A 24,157-nucleotide genomic window follows, 5' to 3' on the forward strand; every position below is an offset into this window, starting at 1 on the left:
GCCTTGAGTTAGTCCAGAGAAGGGAGATTTATCACTTGTCAGATGGGAGAAAGCAAAGGGATCTGTATAGACAGAGGTTAAGTGTGTAGGTGGGGGGGGGGAGGTGAAGAATTTCACACACTCAGTCACCTTAATTTACCCTTTAAAACAGACAGAGTTGTTGCCTAAGAGAGGACGGTGAGAAGGGATCTTGAGGAGTGAGGGTTTAGACCAGTTGCTCTGGAGAGTGGGAGAGAAAACAGCGGGGACACACAGAAGGAACGTTAAATCAGCACCAAAGGTCAAGTTACCTCTGGAGCTGTTTTTAATTGCCCTAGTGTTTTGGTCGTATGGTTTTCTTCACTTATCTCAGAAACTCTGAAGGAAGAGCAGAGAAGACAGGTAGGGCTATGCTCTAAAATGGGGGGTAGAAGGGTGATTGTGGTAAACAATCTTGGGACAAGAGAGCTGAGCTCTTGGCGAGGGAGGGTTGCAGACACACTAGAGGGATGGAACTGATGCTGGGGCTGAGGGTGGTCTGGGGAAAACAGTGAAGAAAACAGGATACCATTTTTTGTTAAAAATTACGAACAACCTAGATGGATGTCCACCAATAGTGGAATGGTTGAATAAATTATAGGATACGTTTATGAAAAATCATGTATTTTTTTAATGAGGTAAATATGTATCTTGACATGAAAAGATCTCTAGGACATATTGTCAAGTGGGAGAAAAAAGCCTGCGTGTAAATATATGGAAAAACACCTGGAAGGATATATCCCACGCTGTCATAATGCCATTACATGCAGGGAAGGGAGTGAGACTGGGGAGGGATAAAGACTTACAACACCGGAGAGCCATCATTGAATTTATTTTATTTTAAAGGTATCTATGTACATCAAGTAAATACACACTGGGGTTGGTGCAGTTTGGTTTGTCTTTCACGCTGGCATGCAACATTTTGGCAGATGTGAGGGGGCAGGCCAGGTGCCCCTCGTGGAGACCCTGGCTCTCTGAAAGGAATGTGGTGAGAGGGTGGGAGGAGGGGGATGTGGAGTGAAGCTTCTGGTGAAGGCTTTGTGTGTGTGTCGTTTCTTGTTTATGTAAGTGAATTACATTTCCCTTACATCTTGCTAAAGAGAAGGCTGTTCCCTCTGTCACCTCTCTCCTCATCTGCCCTACACCTTCACATTTTCTTCTGTGTTTTAAAAGAGTCATTTGGTGGCAAGATTACATAAAGCTCACTGGATTCTTGGGTGCCCTGCTGGCCGACATTAGCACAAGTCTCCAGGTGCACAGGTATCTTCCTTCCTCTCCACTTGCGTCTGGAGACAGCGTGGCTCACCAACCCCACCCTTTCCCTCTTTGCTTGGGGCAGGGGAGCCAGATTGAACCCGTTTCCTCAGAGCAGTGGTTTTCAATCTACTCTACAGAATCCTTGGGGTCTCTTAAGGACTGTTCAAGGGCTCCTCAACTAGTGAAGCATTTTCCACCAAACAACAAAAATGCAAACTGCCCAGGTCTGCGTCACTTTTAGCTATTCTTTATGTCAGGGTTCTATATAAGATTGGTTCTGAAAAATGTCTGAATATCACCGCCTTGGATTTATTCTACACCCCTCTGGTATTTTTTTTTTCCCTGCATTTCTCCTTAATTGCTAAAAAGGGCCTAACAGGTAAAGGGAGAAAGGACTTTTTCGCTTGAAGGAGTCACAGGCCAATACAGGCTGTATTTACCAGCTGACACTGAGCTTTCTTTCCTGACTTAGAAACTAGGTGATGGGTTGCCCTGCTACCCTGTTCTTCCAACCCAGATAAGACTGGCTATCTGGACACCAGGTTATATTTCTTGATTTGGAGGCTTGTGACCTCCACTCTCCATCCCTGCAGTTACCTGGAAAGCCACCTTAGCACCATGTGGTAGGACAGGATATGAAAACAAAACAATAGTCCTGTCAATTCCATAGGGAGTGGGGGCGCCCCCTGGGTCAAGCCCTTGGGCTCCTCCACCTCTGGAAAATCTGCCCTGCCCTTTTCTTTAAAGTGCACTTAATACCAGATGAGGACATTAAAGAGGGAATTCTTTTTGGAAAAAAACATTTTTTAATGTGTATCATCGGGGAAAAGTCAGGCTCCAGCTTGAAAGGAAGGCATTTCGAGATACCTATTTTGCCAATGAACTGGAAGCCCCCAAACCAAAAGGTGGAGACGGGAAGAACATGCAGCCCAATATGGGACAGAGAAAGGAATCCAGCCCATCACTGTGGCAAAAAAAATACTTAGGAATTTTCCAGTCTGTTTACCCCCAAAGCCAAAGAAGGACTCATTTTGCTTACGCTTGGCTATAACTTTCACCGTGGACAGATGAGCAACCATTTGACAGACTGTTGGAAATGGGTTGGCCTCCTCAATGTTTCAAAATAATTTTAAGCAGCTTTGGGTTCTGGTCATGAGCTCTGGGGTAGAGAATATCAAAAGGAGTTTTGAGGAGAAACGAAGTGGTCCCTTGAGCAATCATGTTCTTGGTTGTCCAGGGGGCACAGGAAGAGGGAGGCAAAAGGCAGACTTTGGGGGGCAGAGGTGCACACCCAGAACCCCTCCGTTGGGGTGAGGGGTGTCTGAAGAAAATTCACCGTATAATTTAAGCAGTCCTTCCATTTCACCCTCCCCTGTGCTAAATGTGGAAGAGGAGGGAGGAAGAGTCTATTTCTGTATCTTCTCATGACGCCAAGACATTCTTCTGCTTAAGGCTTTGTGTACGTGCATGTGTGTGTGTGTTTGTGAAGGATCACAGCCCTCTAGCTCCCATTTTCCTTTTATCATCTCCGTGACTAACACCATTCAGTGTGAGAGATGCATATAGGAGAGGAAGAAGAAACACTGACCCTCCTCCCTATGGCCCCAAATGAGGAGGGTATACTATGCTTAGAAATTGCTAAATACATCATTAGATACTAGAGAGTATGACAGAGAGAAGAGAGAGACATAGCAGCAGCTTTTGATATATAGATACAGAGTACAAAGAGATACAGAGTAAGAGAAGACATCATACATAGTACAGTCGGACAACAAGGATTGGGGAAGGGAGTTAGTATCAGAGACCACAGGTTTGCAGCATGCTGAGAGAAGAGGCCTCAGTCCCTCTTAGAAACTGGGGAAGAAAGAGAAAGAGGTTGTGAGGAACCACCTTGCAGCCCGGTCACTGAAGAGGAACAGGGTGGCATCTGTGCCAACTTGGGTTTACAGTCCTGTTCCTTTGATATCAACAGCCAGACGCCACCCTGCCATCTCCTGCTCCTCCACCCACAGGCCTTCCCTAACTCTCCCTCCCCCATTCCCACTGCTTGCTTCTCATGCCTTTCTGCCTACGTGCACCTGGCCTATTACCCTGGAAAACCCCTGGAGAGGGCTCAGCTTGGATGCCGCCCACTAGGAGACTGGCCATGTTCTCTCGTTTCTCGTTCTCCAAGGATCCAAGGTGGACAATAAAACAGGATCCCAGTGCCCGTTTTGAGCCATAAAGCAACCTGGCGAGAAGCCTGGTGACACACAAGAACCAGGAAGGTGCCTGTGCTGCTAGGAGAGCACAGGGAACAGGGGAGAGGACCCAGGACAGAGGTGAAGGTGGGGCTTGGAGGTGGGCACACAGCTGTTTTCCACCTCCACTAGCAAGATTGGAGGGGAGTGCTGATACAGCAGCTAGACGAACAAAAAGTTAGACTTCCTGGGGCATTTGCTAAAGCTCATTGGTGACATATACAGATATGAGGAGTATAGGACACAGAGATCTCCCAAGGTCTCCTAATAACCACTAGGTTCTGTGACCTGTGTTGCGGCTCTAGATGAACACTGCCCTTGCCCACTTCTTTTGACATGTTGCAGCGACCCCTAGTGGCATAAAGGCGGTACTGTGGTTCCCACTACAGCCAAGCACAAGGGGGGAGGGGAGGCCAGTGCCTAGGGGACACCGGGCAGTTCTGATGTAGCCCCTGGGAGGGGACAGCAGGAGTTGAGGGACAACTATATAGTAAAAGTTTTGAGATGATTTAAAAAAAAGCAGGAGAAACAAAGAAGCTGAGGGCAAGAAAGGAGGCAACCTGAGGCTGGTCAGAGGAAGCGGCCTGAAACTACCTGAAAGTGCAGGTATGCAGCAGCCCGTGTGGGAGATTAGCTGGCTGCCGTCTCTTGGTGGAGAGGGAACAGCTTGGCCTGGTCTTCAGCCTCGTAGCCGCATGGCAGGTCACTCCTGGAAGAAGAGACCCAGCATAATCACAGCATTGTCAGCTCCGTATAAATGACAGCATTCCTGTCACTTTGCTCTCTCAGCATCCCTGTGAGATAATGAAGGGCAGGAATACAGGGCAAATCAAGGCCAGAGAGATAGAGCTGACTTGCCCAAGGTCACAAAGTTCCCCAAAGTAGGAGGGAAACCCAGGTCATCAGACGTCCATGGCGTTTTCTCCCAGCCCCCATAGCTGGCATGGGGAGGAACCACAGGGAGAATTGGAGGAGGGGACAGTGTTCTACACCAAGGCTGGGGGTGACTGGACCTCCTGGACAACACAGTGATGGCGAGAATGGTTCTCATTTCCTCCTCCTTTCCCCAAAGTCTCCAGCGAACCTCTAAGTAAGGCATGAGGGAAATGTAACCATTTCTTCTGGTCCCACCCAGAGAGCCCAAGAGCAGTGGCAACTGGCGTACCTATTGTCATTGATATCTGTGGCATTTCCTGAAGAGAACATCATGGAGAACACAAGATTGGAAGAAGGAAAAAAGAGATTGGGTGTTACTAACGGTCTCCTCAAACCCTCTCTCATCCTAATCCCTTGGAGAAAGAGGTAAGTGTCTTGGCAACATAGCTGCCATCTGGGTCTGTGGCACTCGTCTTCAACTACCCCAAGCTGCATCATTATTTTGTTTGAGAAAAAGCCTCCCTCAGCCCTCACAGAGGAGAGGAGAAGGGGAAGGGAAGGGAAGGGTTGGGACAGGCACGTGACCAGAGGAATCCACTTCTAAGCGTCCAAGACCCTGAAGGGATGCAGTGTTTGAGCTGTAGGTGCAGGGTCACTTACTTTTCTGATACTTTTCAACTTGCCCTGGGGATCCCACAGGCTGGTTACCCATCTTTTTCACTCACCATTGTCCATGTTGGCCTTCTGGTAGGAAGCCAAGGGGGCTCCAGAAGATGTGGCCCCACTGCTGGTACAGGAGTTTGCAAAGCTGGATGGAGCAGAGGAGAGAGATGCAACCTCTGGCACCCACCTTCCACTATTCCGAGGACCACTGACCCACACTCACCCTCAGGGATGAAGCCATCCACCCCTCCCATCCCCAGAGACCAGAGGACAACAAACATGGCCTCAGGCTGGGAGGGCAGATGCCCACCTTCTAATCAAAGGTGTGAAGTTGAGAAAGGGTTAGAAATGAAGCTACTTAGGAAAAGAATTAAGTCTCACCCAATAATTAACCCAGTCTTATGCCTTATAGGGTGCAGAGAGCCTTGGGTTGGGACTTCAGCCCGCCCACGGTCACTCACTACATGTCTGAGGTGGAGCTAGGTGCCGCCTGCAGGTACAAATTCTGGTAGTTCTGGAAGAGGCTGTTGGTGTAACTGATGCACTCAGGGCTCCGGGTGCCATAGGCGTTGGTGGGTGAAGATGCTGGGTAGTGGCCAGGCCGGACGGGTTTGGCTGCGGCAAAGAAAGGAAAATGACCGTGAAGAGGCTCCTTGTTACCTTGCAGTTGCCCTGCAAGGTCATTTAGCTAGAGCTGAACTGAGTTGCAAGTAAGGTAATTTACTTTTCTACTGTTTTGTAGTGGTGGTGGGGTGAGGCTGGGGTGGGGTTACACTGAGGAATTTGCTGGGTTCCCCCAGGTGGTGATCCCTCCCGTACGCCTGCTGACGCCCACTCCCCACTCACCAATCTGGGCAGAATGGCCCCGTTTGCTGGAGCTCTTGTACCGAACGGCCTCCTTGATGCGGTCCACCTCCTGCTGGTACCGGCGCTTGTCCTTCATGGCGCCCTCCTTGGCCTCCTTCAGTGCACCCTCCAGGGCCTTAACTCTCTCAGCCGTAGCCCTAAGTCGTTTTTCCAACTTAGGAAGCTCACAACGCAGATCTGCATTGTCACGTACCAGCTGTGGGACGAGCCCCGGCGAAGAGGCGGGGAGAGAGGCGAACAAGGCAGCGGAGTCGGGGGTGAGGGTGGGAGAGAGAATAAGGAAAAGTCATGTCAGGGAAGGTGGAGACCATGTGGTTTCCTCCAAAGGCCTCATTCCCTTTACCTAATTGCTGTTCTGGCCAGTTCTTTCCTTCTCCCTTTAGCAAACGGTGGTCAGGCATTAAAAAGTTCCATCATTTTCCAGGCAGCAAAAACATGCCAACTCCTCTGTAGCCCAGAACGCTTGGGAGAGCAAGAGTTCCAGTCTCCTCCTGGCCTAAACACCACCAACCCCCCAATATCTCACAGCTGGTGCCAGACCAACAGCCCCAGGGCAACCATGGGAATGAGGCCCCTCCCCCTCCCCCAGAGATGGCTCTGTGGGCATGCACAGGGCGAGGCAGCAAGAGCACAGTAGCAGTTTGGAGGGTGGAGATGGTGTTGAGTGCAGGTTAGGTGCAGTGTAGAGCAGGAGCAGAAGCTGGAATACAGGAGCCCACGCACCACACACACACGCACACACACACAGACACAGATACACACACACACATGGCCGCCCCATAGGAAGGAAAGAAAATGTTTTGAAGTCTCACAAACATTTGTGCTCATTACCTTCATGTTCAAGGATTTCCTGGGCTGTCCCTCTCCCCATTTAAATTAAGCTACAGCGTGGTATTAACCACCTTGCATCCAGAAAAGACTTCCTGATCTTTTTACAAGGTTTCACACAATGACTAGGGCCCTACAGATTGCAGAAGGAGCCGGCCTTGGAAGATATCAGGTAAATCAGTGCAGCAGGGAACACTGGGAGAATTGTCCCTTTAATTTTGGACAATCTACAGATTATAAACAATGTTTTGCTGTGACAATAACTTAGCTTAATTTGTAATAGGGTTATGGCCCTGGCTATTTAAGATTCTGTTGACTGAGAGGTTTCTACATCACTCATGTTTTCCTTTCTAGTCTTGTGTCCCCTGAGGTAGGATATTAGGAGTCCTCTCTCCTATAGGTGAGTAGCTTTTGGTCTTTGAGACTTAGAACAGAGGCAGAGCCTTCATGGGGGAAAAGGAAAACAGCCTGTGATTTCCTGAAATGTGCCACAATGTGGATGAACCTGGAGGACATTATGCTAAGTGAAATGAACAAGTCACAAAAGGACAAATCCCAGATGATTCCACTTAGGTGAGATTCTTAGAGTAGTCAAAGTTATAGAGACAAAGTAGAATGGGGGTTGCCAGGGGGTGGAGGAGCAGGGAATGAGGAGTTATTATTTAATGGGGATGGAGTTTCAGTTCTACAGAATGAAAAGACTTATCTCTGGAGAGGGATGGTGGTGATGGCTGCACAACATTACAAATGGATTTAAGGCCACCGAATGGTGCACTTAAAATGATTAAAGGTCATACATTTTATGTTATGTGTACTTCACTACAATGAAAAAAATTGGGGAAAAAAAGCAATGTAATATGCATTTGGATTAAGAAGGAAAGTGAACACAGAAATGAAAAAGAATGACAAAACCGATTACAAAAGTTTCTTCCCTTTCAACTTTTCTATAATGTTGTTTACACTGTTTTATAATAGGTAAAGGGGGAAAGATGGTACTAAAGCCCTCTGCAGGTCGAAATAAAATAAATAAACCCTGTGGACTACCATTGGGCCACCGTTCTAGGATTTTCTTCATTATTAAAAAAAATAAGAAGATGTACTGGGTATTTACTATATATGCTGGGTATGGCACTGGGAAGAAAAGAAGTTTAAGCTGTAGTTTAATGAGAACATGAGTTTAAAATGAATTTTAAGGTGGATTCGAAAAGAAGGGAATGAAGCATAGGTTAGGGTTTATTTTACGAATCAGTTAAAAGAGCCAGTTGACAGTCTGTTGCATCTGTCTGCAAGGCTCAGCTATTTGGCGCTAGCCAGGGTGCTCCTTCTAGGTATGCCCCAAACATTTCCTGTCCTGACTCCTTTGGACTGCCCCTTCCACCTCCCCACCCCATACCTTTGAAACCCAGTCTTCCACCTAAGGAACCGCAGCAGCAAGGAGGGGGATAGAGAGGCAGCAACTTAATACACAGGAGTTTTCACTGGCCCTGACCAGGGGCCAGTTGGGCCGTCTGAGGACATCATGTAATTGCCCTGTGTGCCTGCCCCAGGCCTAGGCAGAGGGAGTCCTCTCCATGAGAGAAAGCCCAGCTTCCTGACTGCTTGTCTCTCTGCTCTCCGTCTTTGGCTAACGTCCGACCAGTATCCCTTGTGTACGGTCACGGCCCCATGCCTCTGAAACCTCTATCAGTTTCAACCTTTCCCTCCAACAGCGTAGGCCTGGGGAATTCCACTTTGAGCAGAGGCAGGCTGGGAGCTTTGGGAAAGGGAAAACAGGCATAGAACCAAGAACAAGGTAAAAGTGGAACCAAATACAGGATAAAGAAGGGATTTGTAGGAAAGGGAAAAGTAAGGAAAACATGCAAGTAGATTTTCCTAAATCCAAGGGCCTCCACAGATTTAGGTATCCTAGGCTCCCGGCCTCAAGAGTTCTCTTCACCGCTTACCCTCACTCTTACCTGTTTGTGAACCTTTGTAAGCTGTTCCAGGTTGTTCTCAAGAAAGGAAATCTTCTGCTTTTGGGAGTGAATCCCCCCACTGTCCTCGGGCTCCATTTCTGCACTCTGATGAGAGACAGAGGCAGGGGAAAGGTGTGGCTGTCCTGAGGCCAATCAGGTCCCACCCAGACCAGGTCCAGCCAGCCCCACTGAAGCCCACGGGGTCTGGAGAAGCCTGGGGAAAGGGGGAGGATACGGGGGCTGGGAAGACCCCGAGACGGCACTCACTTTCTTGACTCGAGTCGTGACGTCTTGAACGAACAGCTTGCGAAGGTTGTGGAGGGTCTGGAGTTCCCGGGCCTGGAAACAATGATGAAAAATTGGGGTCCTCCAAATACCCGGTCACCATTCCCCCTCCAAAATTACTGGACCCTTCAGTCTCTCTAGACAAATGAGTCACTCATCCTTTAGGAAAAGGTGCGTCCTGATCATGCCACAGACTGACTTTGCAGAAAGGCTAGGAGGAATGGGGTTAGGAAGAAATAGGGAGGAAGAACTGAAGCCCTCCACCCATATACCCTGTTAACCTGGCAGAGAAGGAAACCACTCACAACTGTCTCCTCCAGACCCTTGAGGTCCTGCTTGGACTGCTCGTGTCGCTCATACAGAAATCTGGAGGAAGAGGGAAACAGAAGAATCCCTCAGGGCCTCCCTACCTCCCTCTCTCCTCCCTCCTCCATTCCTTTGATCTATATTTTATTATTATATATTACACAAGTTACCCATGTTCACAGTGCAGAAATTAGAAAAGAAAAAACAAAGATAAGTAAACGAGTTCCATAAAAAGCCCATGATTCTACTACTTACAGATCAAACCACCGGGAACATTCTGGTGTCCATCTTTCCAGACTCTTCCATGCATGCATATCCCACATAACTGTTACGGGATTACACCATTCCTACTGTTTGTAACCTGCTTTTTACACGTCACAAAACATCCCCCACATCCTTCCATGTCTGCTAATATTGAACAGAAGCCTCCCTTTTTCCCCCTTCCCCACCCCATCGAACTGTTCTTCTGAGGCACTTGCTTCCTGTGGTCACCATATTCACATCTAGATTGTGTCTTGCCTCTGCAGCATGTCTGAGTAGGGTCTGCAGGCAGACCCGTCACTCACGTCAGCTCCTGGAGTTTGGTGCTTTTCTCATGTTCTTCATTCTTCAGCTTCTCATAGTCAGCCTGAAGCTTCTCCAGCTCTAACTGGAGCTTCTGATTCAGGCTGCGGGGGGCAAGGAGGTATTGGGGAGAACAAAAAGACGTCAGCAAGAGGCAAAGGGAAGCCCAGCTCCTCAAACACTTTCCTTCTTCTATACCTTTGGGTATCAGAGGCAGACTCAGGCCACTGCTTCCATGACAGGGTGAGGGGCCCTGAGCTATCTAATCAGAATAGCCTTGCGGATAGGGACTAGTCCTCACTCCTTGTACCTCCTGGAGTTGGGCTGCAAAGTCGTGTCATTGTTAGGGGAATGACACATGGAAGGTAAAGAACCGGATCCTGGTGCAAGAGGGAGCATCTGAGTAGGCACAGCAAGGGGAGGGGACCAGGTGGAGACGAGCCTCCCTGGGGAACTCTTACTCTTTGAGCTCGTCAATGGTCTTCTGCTTCTCATTGATCTCGTCCCGGAGCCGGGCCAGCTGCCGGTGATGGGCCTCCCGGTGGCTGTCCATCTGCAGCTCCAGGGCCTTCTGCAAACAACCCCACCCCAAGCTCAAAGCTAGACTCCCAGACACCTGCTCAGTGAGGACCAGCACAGCCCTGCTGGGCTCCAGTCCTCCCCACGCCTTCCCCACTCACCTTCACATCTTCTGAGTCCTGTGTGTCTGGCTCCTTATCCTTCAGGGCCACTTCATGCACAGTTTCTGAGGGAGAGAGGGGAAGACAGCTTACATCAGACCTACCTCCTCCGGACAGAACTTCACATTGTGACCAGAGCTCCAGGCACAGCAAGGCACGTCCACCCAGAATGGGCCCACAGGGATGTTCTTCTGGGTGAGGACGGTCCAATTTCATACAGCAGGGACACAGAACAATGCAGGGTTTATGGTTCATGGAAGCTGAGCTACGCGCAAGAGCGTGCTAAGCGGCATGTGAGTTGGACTCCACGATTTCAGTCTAATGCTTTGGTGAGTGTGCCGCTGGGTGGTTTCCTGTGATGTTTGTCACTTTCCCTCCCTGTCCCCTCTGCGATCTTAGATCCCAGGATGGGGGGTTGGACGTTTAAGAGGGCCTCACCCTGGGCTTGGAGCTTGGCCAGCTCATCACTCAGGGAGTCATAGGACTCTTCCAGGTGCCGCTTCTTGAGCTCCACGCTCTGCATGTATTCCGTCAGGGAGCGGATCTTGGCCTCATGCTGGTGGGGTGAGGGTTCATGAGAGGAAGAAGATGGATGCAGCAAAGGACCCAACTCCAGGCAGTGCAGACCTCCATAAGCTCCAGCTCTCCTCCCTTCCTGCTACACCTCCCATGGGGATGCAGGGTCGAGGGACATTCCTCTGGAGACCCTTCCTTTAGACCCTCTTGGATCAGAGGGCAGTACCCCCCAATCCTTCACTTCTCTAGCCTGGACCCTCTCATGCTTCCCCCCAGCTCTTCTGTCCTTGACTTCAGTTGACCCTAGGCTCTTGACATAAACATGGGTGCTAGGAGTTATCCCATAAGCACAGAGTTGCCCGTCCTCTCCCATGGCACCCAAAGGCTCTGGACCTCTGCACTCACCTGGGAGATGAGAAGCTGGCAGGATGAGAGCTCCCGCCCAGTCACTTCCATCTTGCGGTGACATTCGACCTGGAGGTTCTCCAGCTGCCGGCACCGTTTAACCACAGACTTGACTTCGGATTTGATTTTGCTGATGTAGAGTCGGGCCACAGTGAACTCCTCCTCGATGGCCCCGCTGATCTCCACCGGCTGTGGGAGAGCAAGGGAGGGAGGAGGTGCCTCTCTGCTGCCGGGAAGCCCTTTATCCATTTCCTTCTACTCGGCCTAGCCCCCAGGCACACACACCCAGAGACACAGGGACTCGGGTGGGACGGGTATGTTCCAGATGACTTCTAGCAGCTCTGTATCACCTGTCATTTCACACTAAATCCCTCTCTCTGTGCTTAAAGATCCAATTCTGACAGTCACCTTCTTTCATCCTGTAGAGCAATAGGATAGTCTGTAGTCAAACTGACCTGCTTGATCACCCAGACGGGTCACTGTCACTGCCACAGATCTGCATATGTCATTCCTAACTGTGTGCTCCCATCTCCAAATCCTGCTGTAAGTAAGCACATCTCCACTGCTTCTTTATTCAGCAATGTGAATTTCAGTTGGTGTGTGGATTTAGAATGTGTATTTCAGTTGAGTCTATGCAAACCTCTACCTGCTTTCCTGTGTCTAGTTTGCAGGCGTGTTTCCTGGATCTTTGGCACCCCGCCTTCCCAGTATCCCTGAGGGCCTGGATTGTCTCACCGGCACCTCCCACCAGTGCCCAGAAAGAGAATGACCTGAAGAAGGCTGCCGCCTCTTTCTCCACTCACCAGCTTGATCTCCCCGTTGCCCACGATGACACTGAACTCACTCAGGTCCTTCATCAGCCCGTTCAGCACCTCAGCAATTCGTTTTCGCTGGTGTCCACTGACCTCCTGTAGCCGCTGCAACTCAGACTCCAGGGACAGCATGGTGGCCTGGGGGACAGCCCTTCAGGTCATCCCATCGCCATCTTCCTGCTCCCCTCCCCAGCCCAGGCGGAGGCCTCTCCCTTCATGCATGACCCTGATGGCTGTGATGAAGAGAACACAAGCCCTGCAGAAGGGTCTGGAAGAGAGAGGGGTCAGAAGGGCCAAGTGCAGTGGCGGGATGGGGGAGTGTCCCACGACACACTGAACGGCAGTGCAAAGGTGCAAACGTGATCCTGCCCCATCAGGAAGCAGAGGTCCCTTTGGATGTGGAGGATGTTCTGAGGCCAGGGAGCTCCGAGCCGGCTACTCACCACCTTCTGAGACAGCTCATCCACCAGAAGCTGGTTCTGTTGGCTCTTCTCCTCCACCTCCTGGGACTTTTGGTCGTAGTTCATGGCCAGCTCCTCCAGTGCCTGCAGCACCTCCTTCACCTCGTCCTTCGCGGCGTCGTTCTCCGACTGCAGGTGGCTCAGCTCCTGCTGGACCTTCTCATTGTCTCCTCGAGTGGACACCAGCAGCTGCAAGGGAGGGGCGAGCCACGTGAGGAAGTCCTCTGCCGGCAACCACTTCGACGGCCCCTTGGTCTGGGGAAGCTGAGCCCCCCACCCAGGTATAGGTCTAGGAGAGAAGCAAGGGCCAAAGCAAGCGTCAAGAGGAAGTGGGCTTTCCGCTTCACGAAGTAGGGCAACAGAATGAAGAAGCACCCAGACTCCGGCATCCGTGCTTTAAGCAAAACCCCAATTAAGTTTCCAGAATTCTATAGTCTTGGAGGGTGACTCAGCCCTAAGCAGAATGCCCCTTCTTCCATCTTATCAGGAAAAGGTCTTTTTGATGCCTTTCAGGGGTGAACACACAACCCTCTCCTCTCGTGTCTTGCCCTCCTTCCCGTTACCTCTTCCTGGTCCAGCATCTGCTGCTTGAGCTTCTCTATGAGTTGGCTCTGCTGGTTGATCTCATCATCCTGTTGGAGGCAAAAGAGGTAAAGGCGGGGTGAAGGGAGCTACTCTTTCCAGTGTAGACTTACAGGGTTGGGGTACACGTGGATCCTGATACAAATCCAGCTAGTTTAGGCTTTGATTTAGAAACTCCACATCCTAAAAAAAGAAAGGGGTCTTTCCCTCGGCTTCTTTCCTTGACCCCTGCCCTCATTTTTTTAATCCCTTTCTTCCTAGAAGTTGGTATAACCTTGACAATGCACAGCAAAAGCCTTTAAATGTTCATATCCTTTAACTGAGAAATCCCACTCTCGTGCTCCATTCTAATCAAATCATTCCAAAGCAAAGTCTTACGCACAAGAGACAAAGATAGTCATTTCAGAGCGATTTATAATAGCAAAAACAACCAACCAACAAAAAAACAAACAAAAAACCCTAGAAGGCCTGTAACTAAGTAAATGGTTAAATACATTCTGATAAATGGACGGTTAGGCAGCTGTTTTAAAACACCTATGAAGAGTTGTTAACAAAGTAGGAAATTGCTCATTATATAATGAGGAATGGAAAAATCGGATGCAAAGTTACATATACAGTATCATCTCAATTGCGTGGCTTTATTTCTGAATGGTGGGAGAAGATGATTTAAATTTTCTTCTATGTATTTTTATTTATCTTCCACATTTTCAATAATGAACATTCATCTCTTTTAAAATCAGAAAAACGGCAGGATAATCTACTTCTTTAATCCCTCACTTACCATCCCACTGGGCCCTCACCTCTGTGCCCTGCCCGACTGTCCTTACCTTGTCATCAAGCTGCTTGTAGAGGCGGCGGATCTCCTCCTCGTACTTCTGCCGCTCCTCAGGCGCGATGCGCACCACGATGGATGAGTTGTCGTTCACGGGCGTTTCCTCACAGAGCTCAGCTCCCAGGGCAGCATCCTCCCCAGCCAGGCGCTCCGTCTCTGGCACGTCCTCTCCTGGCAAAGGGGTGGAACAAGGTGAGGGATGGGAGAAGGGACAGCTGCATCCGAGGGTCCTTCCTCCCTCACTGTACAATGCGGAGACCTCCAGGCCTCCATCTCTCTTGCCAAATGGACCGTCAACCTTTCGGGGGGTGGGGGTAAAGGCAGTCAAGCCGCTCTCGCTTTCTCTCATGACTGCTCTACTGCACCCCTCCGGAAACGCAGCCCCCCTTGGAGATCGTAGGAGCCCTCTCTGGCTCCGTGCACCCACTGGACCCGTTGCTAACCACTGCGCCACCGGCTCAGCTCTGTCTCCAGCTTTGCAATCGTCTCCTTCTGAGCCTTTGTCTTCTCCTTCTCCTTCTCATATTTCTTCTTCCACTGCTCGGCAGTCAACTCCAGATTCACGGAGGCAGTGTTCTTAATGGTCTTTGCCCTGGAGAGGAGAACGAAGAGATGAGACCTCCATTAAGGCTCACAAGACCCTGAGGGGAGAGCGCTGCAGGGGCTGCGGCAGGGAGTTAGGGGACCCTGCCACCGACCGCTGTCCAAACATCAGGGTGGACTTGGTCTCCGCATCATTGTAGTTGGACGGTGAGCAGCAGATGAACATGGTTGTCCGGCAGTTTCCTCCCAAGGAGTCCTGGAGAATCCGTGTCATTTTGCTGTCACGATATGGAACGTAGCTTTTCTGGGGGAAGAGAGAGGCCGCAAATCAGAAAAAAAAATTCAACGGGGGAATCAGAAAGCATGGTGGGGGAGTTCCCTGGTTGCCTAGTGGTTAGGCTTCCAGGCTTTCACTGCTGTGGCCCGGGTTCAATCCCTGGTCAGGGAACTGAGATCCTGTAAGCTGCATGGCACAGCCAAAAAAATTTAAAAAATAAAAATAAAGAAGGGACGGTGGTGCTGACTAGGGGCGGAGCAACCCATGAACTGGCATGATGAGGTGGGGCATTAGGAGAAGGCAGAAGACGGGGTGGGGCTTGAGGGCTGCGGACACCTAAGGAGCACTCACTGTGCCCTCAGCCAGCGCAGAGATCACGTTCCCCAGAGCTGACAGGGACTTGTTGATATTCTTGGCCTCGTCCAGCACGGCTCCCTCTGCTCCAGTCTTGCTGACCTACCAGGGCACGAAGGGGTGAGTATGTCGTGAGCGGCTGCAGAGGGAGTGGGCTCTCCCCACCTCTTCTCCACGTAAGGTGGCTTAGTCCAAGGAGACGGGGAGAGGGAAAGGACAGAGAAGGCCCTTCCTCTGTTTCCCTAAACGCTCTTGCTACAGACCTCACCCCCCCCCCCCACACACACACACACACGTTATATGATTCCATTTATGTGCAATGTCCAGAAAGTCAAATCCAGAGTCAGAAAGTAGATTAGTGGTTGCCAGGGGATGGGGGAGGGGAGAAGAGGGCATGACTGTCAACAGGTGGTGAAAATGTTCTGGAATTAGTGGTGATGACGCACAACCTGCCAAACATACTGAAAGTCACTGAATTATATGCTTTAAAAGGGTGAACTTTATGGTATGTGAATTCTAGCTCAATAAGAAAGTTATTTTGATTTACAGAAAGGCCACCCCCCTCCAAGGCTTCCTTCCTTGCCCACCCCACCCCGATAGGACCCCCAACCTTCTCGCTCCCTGCCAGGTCCACTAGATACAGCTTCCCACTGAGCTTCTGCTCGGTCTCCATGTTCTCCTGCTTGATGTTGATGAGGAAGATGCTATGGCTTCGAGAGCTGTGTTCATTCATGTCTGTAGGAGGGAGGATGAAACAGTCCCTGTACCACCCCCTGCGTAACAGAAGCCCTCAGCCCCGGATTCCACGGACCACTGCCTCCACCCGCCAAGAGAGGGGGTGTCCGTCGGGACTAGCCTAGCCCCTACGTCTCCCCGGCAGCAGGTCTCAGGGTCACACAGACAAGCGTCCCTCCTCCTCTGGAAGACACAGCCTTCCCTTGCTCACTTTCGCGTCCCTCAGCCCCAGAGGGCACAGAGGAGAGGCAGACCCCACGGTCAAGATCCCCTTGTCTCCCCACTCACTGGTGACAGCCACATGACGATTTGATTTCCCTTCATCAATCACATCTAAAATTTCTTCTGGGCTGGACACAAAGCGCTCAGTACAACCCTGTAGGGGGCAAATGGACAGTGACCCATGCACTTTGATCTGCAAATTAAATTACCTGCACAGTGACCAAATGACCTCTCAAGACGGTGCCTCTTCCCGGGCTCCGGACTCTCCCCAGCCCCTTGGCATGTCTCACCCCACCAGGATGTCCGCCCTCCAACTTCTGGGTGGGCCTTTGGTCTACCGTCCTACACCTGCACTCTCAATACACTGGCCCCACCTGGGTGTCCCATCCCCACTCTCACCTTGACAAACGGCACTCGGTTCTTGTCCTCGTGCACAGACAGATTTGTCTTGGTCACTGAATCAAGACAATTTAGGGTGAGCAAGGCCAGCACTTCCAGCCCCCCACCTCCCCAACCCCTGCACGCTGCAGTCTACTCGGATGGTGGATTCCTCTATGTGCAAGAGGGAGGAAGACTCCCCTGTGAAGATTAAACCCCCTGCACGCGCTGAAGGCTGTTTTTCCTCCTGCAGGATTCCAGCCCCAGGGCTGCAGCTAGACTCAGGCTGTTTATATGTGGGCCTGGGCATCTAAGCTCATCTTCTGACCCTTTCGGTTTGGGAAATTCTTGGTGAGTGGAGGCAAGGGACATGAGTACAAGTGTGTGTGTCCTTGTGTGCTTGCTGCATCACTCACCAAACAGTACCAAACCCAAGAGCCCAAAAGCAATGTGATCTTTCTCTTCCTTGCCCTCCTCACCCCACCCACCGGGGTTAAACACCACTCACCATCCAGAAGGTCGCGGATTTTGTCCAGGTAAATCTCAAAGTAGGAAACCTGGTTGGGGAGAAAGGAGAAGTATGAAGTGAAGAGGGCCTATCTTAAATCTGATACAGGGATCTCAGGCTAACGCAACCCACTCAAATGGTGGTGGTGGGAGGGAAAGGGCAGAAGAGACTATGTTGGCAGAGAAGAACTTAGGTAACCAGGGTGGAGAATAAGTTGGGGCGCCAGGATCTCAGTGGGTTCATACTAGATCTTCCCCTCCCAGTCCCATAAGAGGATGCCCAGCAGTCATGCCCTGATCACCTTGATGTGGAACTCAAGGTTCTCATCCATGGAGTAGATGTGGTTGAAGATGTCTTGGGCAATTCGAGGAATGATTCCCATCAGCTGAGGGTCGTGCAGCTTTCCCTGGGGAGTAAGGGTATTCTGGAATGAGGCTGGGCTCAGGAGGGATCAGACAACTTGGCGGTATGCAGATGAACACAGAGATAACAGCTGCTAAGGAGACTATCCTAACTTAGGGGGTGGTCACTACCTTTTAGTGGAAGGAGGAGGGAAGTGAGCAGCTCTCTGGACTTTCATTGCTGCTGCTTTTCCAGGTGAAAAGAAGAAAACTGGAGTAGTGGAAAGGAGAGTGAACTGCAGCAGGCTGAAGGGATTCCATTAAACTTCCACTATAACGCTGCCCTCCGTTCATCCTCTGTACCAGGCAGCCCTCAATTTCTAGATCTTTCCCTACTGAGATTCCTTGGCCTCCTATTAACACTCCCAGCTCCTCATTCCCATAAAAGTCAGAACCCTCACCTCCATAGTATGTGTCTTCCCTGAGGATGTCTGTCCATAAGCAAAAATGGTGCCATTGTAGCCAGCAAGGACATCTGAAGAGATGGCAGAGAAAGAACACTGGTAGAGAGAAGTGGGGTAGGGAATGAGGAGCCTGAAAAAAGTACATTCTAAAAATACATTCATTACCTTTGACAATCTGCATGGCACACGCATGGTAAACTTGCTCCTGAGTCGTGTTTGGAGGGAATACACGGTCGAAGATATATGGCTTCCCCTGGAATGGAAATAACAGATGGCAGACATCAGCAGGCAGGTGTGAGGGAGGAGAAACACCCGAAAAGGCACCCGTTCTTCAACCTTCTGTACACGTGGACAATTATGGGGATGAGGGAAACCAACGAGACCTCAGGAGTTGTGTCTGTGGGGTAGAATGTCACTGAGGAGTGTCACACAGCGAGACTGCATGAGTGGATCTCAGTCTTGGTGTGATGATTTAGCACTCACCATCCCAGACCCCCAGCCTGGGAAGCCAAATGGGAAAAGACAAGAGGGCCACAGGCTGTGGAGAGTGAAGAACAATATATTAACATTAAAAAATCTACCACTGGGGGCTTCCTTGGTGGCGCAGTGGTTGAGAGTCCACCTGCCGATGCAGGGGACACGGGTTCGTGCCCCGGTCTGGGAGGATCCCACATGCCGCGGAGCGGCTGGGCCCGTGAGCCATGGCCGCTGAGCCTGCGCATCTGGAGCCTGTGCTCCACAACGGGAGAGGGCACAGCAGTGAGAGGCACGTGTACCGCAAAAAAAAAAAAAAAAAAAAAAAAAATCTACCACTAAGTTAAAAAATATCTTCCTCAATAGATCCATATGTCCTGATATGAAAAGGTGTTGAAGATGTATTAAGTGAAAGATACAAAGTTAGGGACAGATGTATAGTATGTTGCCTATTGTGTAAATGAAATACACAAATACCGAACTACTGAGCTGTTGTGGAAGTATTAACACAAGCTCTCTCTTTGTGAAAAGAATATATGAAATCAGAAATATTAGGTTTCTGACTTCCCTGGTGGCACAGTGGTTAAGGATACACCTGCCAATGCAGGGTACACAGGTTCGATCCCTGGTCCGGGAAGATCCCATATGCTACGGAGCAGCTAAGCCTGTGCGCCACAACTACTGAGCCTGCGCTCCAGAGCCCGTGAGCCACAACTACTGAAGCCCGCGCGCCTAGAGCCCGTGCTCCGCAACAAGAGAAGCCACCGCAATGAGAAGCCCGCGCACTGCAATGAAGACCCAATGCAGCCAAAAATAAAATAATTAATTAATTAATTAATTAAAATATATATATATAGATCTCCCTTTAGGGAAGCAGCTTTAAGTAAAGAGAAACTGTGAAGCAAGTCACTCAGACCTCCAAGTACTTTGTTTAATTCAGATAATATGTTATAAATCACATGTGCTGATAAGAATGCTAAAGATACAAAATATTTACAACCCAGGGAGCCAAACAGAATATATTTGCTATCTAGTCATATTAAAGGGAAGATCTCTGGTAAGATTAAATGCGACTATGCTTGTTCTCCATCATAAGTGACAAACTACTCAGTCGTGTTTTCCCGTCATTCGGTATAAAGAGACTATGACTTAGTTGTCAAATTATTTTACTAGAGTCCATCTTTCTTCAACTGATATGTAAACCTTCAGATCTATGGACACCGGAGTTTGGGAGACACGTTTTAACTAATTAAGAAAAGTCATACTTTATTACAAGGTGTATTTTTGGATCCTAGGACATAATAGGTCCTTCAATTTATTCATTTTCTATCCAATCACATTATAAAATATCTTATTAATGTTATTAGCTTCTTTGTTCAGTCTTTTGAGTTACCAAGTATGAAATCATATGCAGGTAATAGTTTCGTCTCTTTCTTTCCACTGTTAATACCACTTATTTTATTATTTTATCTTAGAGTCCCCCAAACAACATTAAATTGGGATCACTGGTTTCCTTTTTACTATGATGTATGCTATTGGTGTCAAATAAACAGTCTTTGCGGTTCAAAAAAAAAAAAGAAATTCTAAAAGTTGGCTAAAGCTGAAGATGTGGGTCTAGGTATATCTACAATATTGCATCAACATGTGTAGAATTTTTTTCCAGAAGGAATTATATAAAAGTATTAACAGTGGTTATTTGGGGGAGAGAAACTGGGAGAGAGGAGGCTTTCATTTCTCAGTCTGTATCCCGGAAAGTTTACATTTTTAAACCATGTACAAGTGTTTTGTTTTGTCTCGTTTTATTAATGCCAAAGAGAGTGAGACGATAGTGTATTATTTTGTTTCCTTCTTTTTACTTCTCTGCAAAAAGGAAAATATTATTTATACTAATAAATATTTTTTAACATTAAAAAATTTTTTTAAATCTGGCTTATGATAAATATCTACCTGGAATATTTATCTGGTCTCTGTGGTGAAAGATTCTGAAGCCCAAAAAACAGAATCCGCAAAGAGAAAGAAGTTGTGAAGGTGCTCTCTACAACTAAGGGAGTACTGTAAACTGATAGAGGCTTTCTGGAGGACAATTCTATTAAATATTTAAAAGTCCATGCTGGTCATACTCTGTCCCAGCGATTTCAATGCTAGGAATTTATTTTATGTGTGTAGCACACTTGCTTAAGCACTTAAAGATGTGTGTAGAAGGATGTTCACTGCAGCCGTTTGTATCCAAGAAAAACTAGAAACAGTTCAAACATCCATCAAGAAGATATCGGTTATGATTCCTCCATAATCTACCCCCATTAAAATGAGCAAGGTTGGGGCTTCCCTGGTGGCGCAGTGGTTGAGTCCGCCGGTGCAGGGGACACGGGTTCGTGCCCCGGTCCGGGAAGATCCCACATGCCGCGGAGCGGCTGGGCCCGTGAGCCATGGCCGCTGAGCCTGCGCGTCCGGAGCCTGTGCTCCGCGACGCAAGAGGCCACAACAGTGAGAGGCCCGCGTACCGCAAAAAAAAAAATGAGCAAGGTTGGTTTACATATATTGACATGTCCAAGACTGATCATGTGAAAAAATAAAAACAATTTGTATAATGTGATTATACATTTTTAAAAAGCATATGGATAGAACACTCTTAGAAAAAAGATACGTAAGACTGTATATAGATCTGTTAATGGTGGTTATGACTGGAGAGCAGAATGACAGGAACTTATGCTTACTACATTTTTTCTGTGATATGTAAATATTTTACAATGACAATGTATTACTTTGAAATTAAAAAAAGAAAATAGAATAGGTGGTGTTACAGAAAAATGTGTAATGACAAGGTATGCACAAAATAATTTTAAGAAAAAAGTGGTTTTTTAAATAGTATGCAGTATAAAAAAACACACACAAAAGAGTATATGAAGGATTATTCCATGTCTGTAAAAAAAATTATATATATGTATATATGTATAGCTTGCACAGAAAAACGTGTTAACAGTATCTATCCTTGGACAGTGGGATTTTAGGAGTTTTTTGTTGTTGTTGTTCTTTTTGATTTAGATTAAAACTATTCCAAAATGAAAATACATAATTTTTAAATAAGAAAAAATTTTAAACAAAGATATTAATATTCTTACTACATAAAGAACTCTCATAAATTAGTAACAAAGGACAAAACTAACCAGAAAAATATAGACAAGAGTTAGGTACTAACAACAAAAGAAGAAATACAAATGTTCAATAAACATAAAGATGATCAACATTTTTGAAGAAAAAAACAGTAACATCATTTTTCACCTATCAAACTAGAAAACAAAAACTTAATTGTAATATGCAGTGTAGATGAGGGTTCAAGGGGGTATAACTTCTTCGAAAGGAGCATGCTCATTCTTTTCTGGTAGGACAGGACATCCATACTTCTAAGGGGCAATTCAAAAATGCATAATCAAAATCCTTGGATTGTACATATCCATTGACCCAGATATTCTAATCCTAAGAATTTGTACTAGGGAAATATTTGTAGCAAATATTTAGCTACAAGAATGGTTATTATCAACACTGCTTATAATAATGAGAAATTGAAGACAACTGAAAGGAGTTACATTTAGGGGACTGGTTAATACAAGGAATCGATTACACTATGGCATGTACATATATTTTATTCTTTGCTGCTATTTAAAATGATGTCATACATATATACACTACTATGTCTAAAATAGATAACTAATGAGAACCTACTGTATAGCACAGGGAACTCTACTCGGTGCTCTGTGGTGACCTAAATGGAAAGGAAATCCAAAAAAGAGGGGATACATACGGCTGATTCACTTTGCTGTAGAGCAGAAACTGACACAGCAGTGTAAAGCAACTATACTCCAAAAAAATTTTTTTTAATTAAAAAATAAAATGATGTCATAATAGAACACCAATAAATCTCAAAAAGGAGTTGGGTGAAAGAACTGAAACTCAAAGAGCACATACTGTATTATTCCTTTTATATCAAGTTCAAGAATAAACAACACTTATTTGTAGTGATAGAAGTCAAAGTAGCGGTTGCCTTGGGGTGATATTGACAGGAAGAGGGCAAAAGGGAGCTTTCAGGGGCAATCAGAATGCTCTAGATTTCAATCTGGGTGGTGGTCACATAGGTGTCAAAATATGTTATAAAATTCATCCAGCTGTTTGCATAAGATTTGTGCACTCACTGTATGTAAATTATACCTCAGTAAGTGCTATCATAAAATATCACATCACAAAATGATGTGATAATGGCTCTTAAAATATGAATTACGCACAACCTCATTGTTTATAAGATAAATGAATATTAAGACTATGAAGTAGCATTTTAACCTATCAAAGTGGCCAAAATAAAATAGTTTGACGATGGGACTTCCATGGTGGTCCAGTGGTTAAGGCTCCATGCTTCCACTGCAGGGAGCATGGGTTCGATCCCTGGTCAGGGACTTAAGATCCCACATGCATGCAGTGGCCAAAAATAGTTTGATGATGCATTGCACTGGCTGGGCCCTTAAATATACATATGGTTGTTCAAGTGTTTGTAAGAGCAGATGACTAGAACAACCCTAGATATCCGTATCCATCAATAGAGACCTGGCTAAATAAATTATGGCATGTCCCTACAATAAATTATACAGTTGTTAAAAGAATGAGATAGATATTTCTGTGCTGATATAGAAGGATCTCCAAGACTCATTGTTAAGTAAAAAAAAAGCAAGGTACAGAACAAAATGTATAGTATGCTATCATTTGTGTTAAAACAAAGTGCATGCATGTATATATGTATTTGCTTGTAAATGTATGATATTCTTTTAGAAGGATCCACAAGAAACTGGCAATAAGGCTGCCTTCTGAAAGGGGAACTGGGTGGCTAGGAAAGAGGAGTAGGAAGGAGGCTTACTTTTCATTGTATATCTTTTTATATCATTTGAATTTTGTCACATGTGCATGTAAGACATTAAAAAATTAACTTAGTTTTTTAATAAATAAAATTATGTAAAATATTTAACGATGGTGAAATAGTCATGATATTTTGTTGGTGAAAAAACAGGTTACAAAACAATATAGTTTATGATACACTTTTATTAAAATTATTATATGTATATATGCAGGAAAAAACTACTGGAAACAAATACATCAAATTGTTAACAGTATTTTTTGGGGGGGTGGGATTTTGAGTGAGTTTTAGTTTCTTCTATGTGATTTTCTTTGTTTTTAACTTTGTCAACAATTAAAATATATTAGTGTTATAATCAGATTATGATTATGTTTAGAATTATTAAAGAAAAATCTACCTTGATTTTTTTAAAGATTTGAGTGAGTTTATGAATTGTTCATAGGACTTTTGTGAATTTTTCACCCTTTTTATCTATACCGTTCGTCATTACACTTCATTACAAAGAATATAATTCTTATTACACAGAATAAAATCATACAGTGTTACAATAAACAGATTTTAAGTGGCCTTGACGCCTCTCCTTCTAAGTGGTAATATCTTTCTTTCAATTTGTTTTATTCTATAATTGATCCTTGATTCTTGAATTGTAATCTAACTCAATATTTCTCCCATCCAGTGGCCAAGAAATAGAAACAAACAAAACATGTCCATCTCAGGCCAGTGACTCTCACCTCTTCTCCACCAATGATGTCTATCCGTGCTTCTTGAAGCCAGGCATGCAGCCAAAGGGGATTAAACATAACTCTCAAGCCAACCT

General features: G+C 47.0%; 1 protein-coding gene across 2 annotated transcripts in view; it reads right to left on the reverse strand.

Annotated features, from left to right (window-relative positions):
* Nucleotides 1–831: 831 nt before the first annotated feature.
* KIF5A (kinesin family member 5A) overlaps nucleotides 832–24,157 on the reverse strand; it is a 32,168-nt gene continuing 8,842 nt past the window's right edge. For both annotated transcript variants that reach the window (XM_060165772.1, XM_060165771.1), the window contains exons 2-29: nucleotides 18,135–18,222; nucleotides 17,967–18,040; nucleotides 17,466–17,570; nucleotides 17,165–17,213; nucleotides 16,678–16,733; nucleotides 16,345–16,432; nucleotides 15,932–16,056; nucleotides 15,319–15,423; nucleotides 14,846–14,994; nucleotides 14,591–14,739; nucleotides 14,143–14,318; nucleotides 13,297–13,365; nucleotides 12,716–12,922; nucleotides 12,264–12,410; nucleotides 11,461–11,649; nucleotides 10,978–11,095; nucleotides 10,540–10,604; nucleotides 10,321–10,430; nucleotides 9,862–9,963; nucleotides 9,295–9,355; nucleotides 8,972–9,043; nucleotides 8,705–8,809; nucleotides 5,901–6,117; nucleotides 5,516–5,669; nucleotides 5,117–5,199; nucleotides 4,681–4,708; nucleotides 4,110–4,224; nucleotides 832–3,129 (exon numbers count right to left, since the gene is read on the reverse strand). In XM_060165772.1, the coding sequence (XP_060021755.1) occupies nucleotides 4,146–4,224; nucleotides 4,681–4,708; nucleotides 5,117–5,199; nucleotides 5,516–5,669; nucleotides 5,901–6,117; nucleotides 8,705–8,809; nucleotides 8,972–9,043; nucleotides 9,295–9,355; nucleotides 9,862–9,963; nucleotides 10,321–10,430; nucleotides 10,540–10,604; nucleotides 10,978–11,095; nucleotides 11,461–11,649; nucleotides 12,264–12,410; nucleotides 12,716–12,922; nucleotides 13,297–13,365; nucleotides 14,143–14,318; nucleotides 14,591–14,739; nucleotides 14,846–14,994; nucleotides 15,319–15,423; nucleotides 15,932–16,056; nucleotides 16,345–16,432; nucleotides 16,678–16,733; nucleotides 17,165–17,213; nucleotides 17,466–17,570; nucleotides 17,967–18,040; nucleotides 18,135–18,150 (2,898 nt within the window). In that variant the 5' untranslated portion in view covers nucleotides 18,151–18,222 and the 3' untranslated portion in view covers nucleotides 832–3,129; nucleotides 4,110–4,145. The remainder of the gene's footprint in view (nucleotides 3,130–4,109; nucleotides 4,225–4,680; nucleotides 4,709–5,116; nucleotides 5,200–5,515; nucleotides 5,670–5,900; nucleotides 6,118–8,704; nucleotides 8,810–8,971; nucleotides 9,044–9,294; nucleotides 9,356–9,861; nucleotides 9,964–10,320; nucleotides 10,431–10,539; nucleotides 10,605–10,977; nucleotides 11,096–11,460; nucleotides 11,650–12,263; nucleotides 12,411–12,715; nucleotides 12,923–13,296; nucleotides 13,366–14,142; nucleotides 14,319–14,590; nucleotides 14,740–14,845; nucleotides 14,995–15,318; nucleotides 15,424–15,931; nucleotides 16,057–16,344; nucleotides 16,433–16,677; nucleotides 16,734–17,164; nucleotides 17,214–17,465; nucleotides 17,571–17,966; nucleotides 18,041–18,134; nucleotides 18,223–24,157) is intronic.

This window comes from Lagenorhynchus albirostris, chromosome 11 (genome assembly GCF_949774975.1).
Source record: "Lagenorhynchus albirostris chromosome 11, mLagAlb1.1, whole genome shotgun sequence".
Lineage (NCBI taxonomy): Eukaryota > Metazoa > Chordata > Mammalia > Artiodactyla > Delphinidae > Lagenorhynchus > Lagenorhynchus albirostris.